This window comes from Alnus glutinosa, chromosome 2 (assembly GCF_958979055.1).
Source record: "Alnus glutinosa chromosome 2, dhAlnGlut1.1, whole genome shotgun sequence".
NCBI lineage: Eukaryota > Viridiplantae > Streptophyta > Magnoliopsida > Fagales > Betulaceae > Alnus > Alnus glutinosa.
In genome coordinates this window covers 36,765,117-36,767,783 of record NC_084887.1, presented here as the reverse complement: position 1 = coordinate 36,767,783, position 2,667 = coordinate 36,765,117, and the positions used below count along the sequence as shown (strand labels likewise).

Below are 2,667 nucleotides of genomic sequence, written 5' to 3'. Positions count from 1 at the left end.
TTACTCTTCAAAAAGTACTGAAAACAGCTTATGACTGCTTGTTGTCACTAAAAGACTAATTAAAATAGAGTTGGTACACATTTGACAGGCAGGAATTCAGGGGATAGGGCACCAAGTTTAAAGATGTGGATAATGACTGCTGAATTTGATACAGTTTGCAAATGGTTTTGCAAGTTGTAGAACCAGAACAATTAATCGAGGCCTGATTGATGGAGAGAATGCATTGTTTAGTTACAATTTGGTTACAAGTATAAAGTTTCTTTTTTAATCCAATTAAGTTTAGCTTCATACAAAATCTTAAACATTATTGAGCCAAATGAATTTTACTTTACAAAATCTGCTGCTCCCCCAAAGGAAACAAGGTGAAGTAAAAGATATTCTATTAAAGAAGTATTCACAAGAAAGAAAAAAAATGACAAAACAGCCTGCCTCAGGTGGCGTCCAACCACACCATTACAGTGACCCTCATGCTATAATGCAATCCAAAATGACCACAATCTGACAAAGTAAGACCTTAATTGTTACTACAACTTTACTGTATGATTCCTTGAACGGTCCTAATCCCTAGAACTATTATTTAATATGCAAAGAGAACATTGGATTAGGCTAACTTCCCATTTCACTTTTGAGCATATCCATTGATCATGCGTAACATATCCTGTCAACTCCATAATAAACAACTGGGTATTTGGTATGTGATAAACATGCCTAAAGTCTTATCCACAGGAGCATCAATTTGCCATATCAAAGACCGAATTTAGGAAAGTGTCTTTGTCATCATGCGCTTGAAACATTTAATTTCAAAGTTGTACTCAACCCCACCTAGGATGCTAATCTACCACCTTATATTTGTTTGTCTTTTTCTAATCAGAGAAGCATTACGAGGAGCTTGGCTTTGCATAGAGTTCCAGGTGAGGTAGGGCATGTGAGTGGGACATAGAAGAAGATTAAAGCGTGTGTGGCAGAGCATAAAAAAGGTACTTGGCCTCTAGGGTGACGACCTGTGAGGTATTTGTCATAGTCAATCAATTGTGAACCATCCGTGCAGCATCTCAGCCAAGAAAAACAGAAATACTTTTACATGTGTTGCGGCAACTTTTGGCTACTTAGCTTGGTAATTACTCGTAATTTATGGAGTCTTATGCTCACACCACGTGTGTGTGTTTGTATGAAAGAAGTAGAGGTAGTAATAGTGAGAGAGCCAATGGAGCAAGAGATGAAATCAGAAGTCACTCACACAAATTTACCTAAAAACATCTCTGATAATGATCATTGGGGGAGAGAGAGAGAGAGAGAGAGAGAGAGTTGATGAGTGGAGAAAAGAATTAATGTGCAGAGAGTCCTGAATCCTGATGAATGATGAGTACTGCAGCAGAGATGCAGGCAGGACACTAATAGTACTCTGGCAAAACCTCTTACAGCCTTAAAAAATTTCAAATCTATGTAAACTGGTAAAGAGAGGGAAAGAGGAGCATGTCTAAAAATTACCGTTAAGTTTGTGTCAGCCATGTTTACCATAACAACATCCACCACCACATAATGAACAGTGATATTGAAGGCAGAAAACAGTGCAAGTAATCCTTTCCGATGCAAGTTACACAAGCACCAACCCAAAAAAAAAAAAAAAAATTTAGCAATCATCAGCCTTACAAAATTTCAAATCTATGTAAACTGGTAATGAGAGGGAGAGAGGGGAGAGAGACACCAAAGAGTGCAAGTAACTAAAACCTCCGGTCATTTTGTGTCAGTTATGTAAACCATAAAAACCACAACTACACAATGAACAGTGATATAGAAAGCATAAAAGAGTGATTCCAACACAAACACCAACCAAGAAAAGACGACTTATCAGCCAAAGCAAGAAGCTTGAAAATCATATAGAAACTTCTCATTACCGAAAACATGAACCAAAACTAGAATAACCATTTGCTAAATATCATATCTTCTTTGTACATTAGCCTCCCTCCACCAGCCACAACAGAGAAGAGAAAGAGATAAAAAAAACCCAACTAGAGAGAGAAAGAGGAAAAAAAAAAAAAACACAATAAAACCCCTAACCTTAACTCTAATTGCCAACTACTCTCAACTCTAATTTTTTTTTCCCTGGGATTGACTAATCTTAACTCTCAGTTTGCTTTCTCAACATGGAGTTTGAAAACTGCTTCCAAATCAGGAGGAGTAAAGAACTCCCTAACACCATCAAAGTGACATCTTGAAGCAGGCCGGCGCTTCCTTGGGGCTGGTGGGCAAGGCAATCTCTCTGGTATTCTCGCTTCTTTTGCTGTTGGGGTTGTGGAATACGCACCCTCGTCATCGTCTTGGCTCTCTTTCCCTCTGGCTTTCGTGCTTATCGGCTTCAATGAAGGTCGTACTAGGCCTCCATCCACTTGCAGCTTCTTTGAAACCCCCATCTCCAAAATTAAAAAAATAAAAAAGTAAAAAACTGAGCCTTTTAATTTGAACTGACAAATTCAAAGCCAACAAGGAAACTACTTTTTCCCTTGATCAAAACCACCCAAAACAAAGCAAGCACAGAGCAAACCAAAGTGAAGAGAAAGATGGGATTTTTGATCTGAGAATAAGAACAAACAAGGGGATACTAGGAGAATCGGATTGAAGAAAAAGATGGGTGTTTTGTCTGAGAATCAGAACAAACCAGGGAAACAA

General features: G+C 38.2%; 1 protein-coding gene across 1 annotated transcript; it reads right to left on the bottom strand.

Annotated features, from left to right (window-relative positions):
- Positions 1-2,126: 2,126 nt before the first annotated feature.
- On the bottom strand, positions 2,127-2,411 carry LOC133860588 (cyclin-dependent protein kinase inhibitor SMR6). The gene has a single exon (XM_062296166.1). It carries the CDS (start codon positions 2,409-2,411, stop codon positions 2,127-2,129), a length of 285 nt encoding a protein of 94 aa, XP_062152150.1.
- Positions 2,412-2,667: the final 256 nt, after the last annotated feature.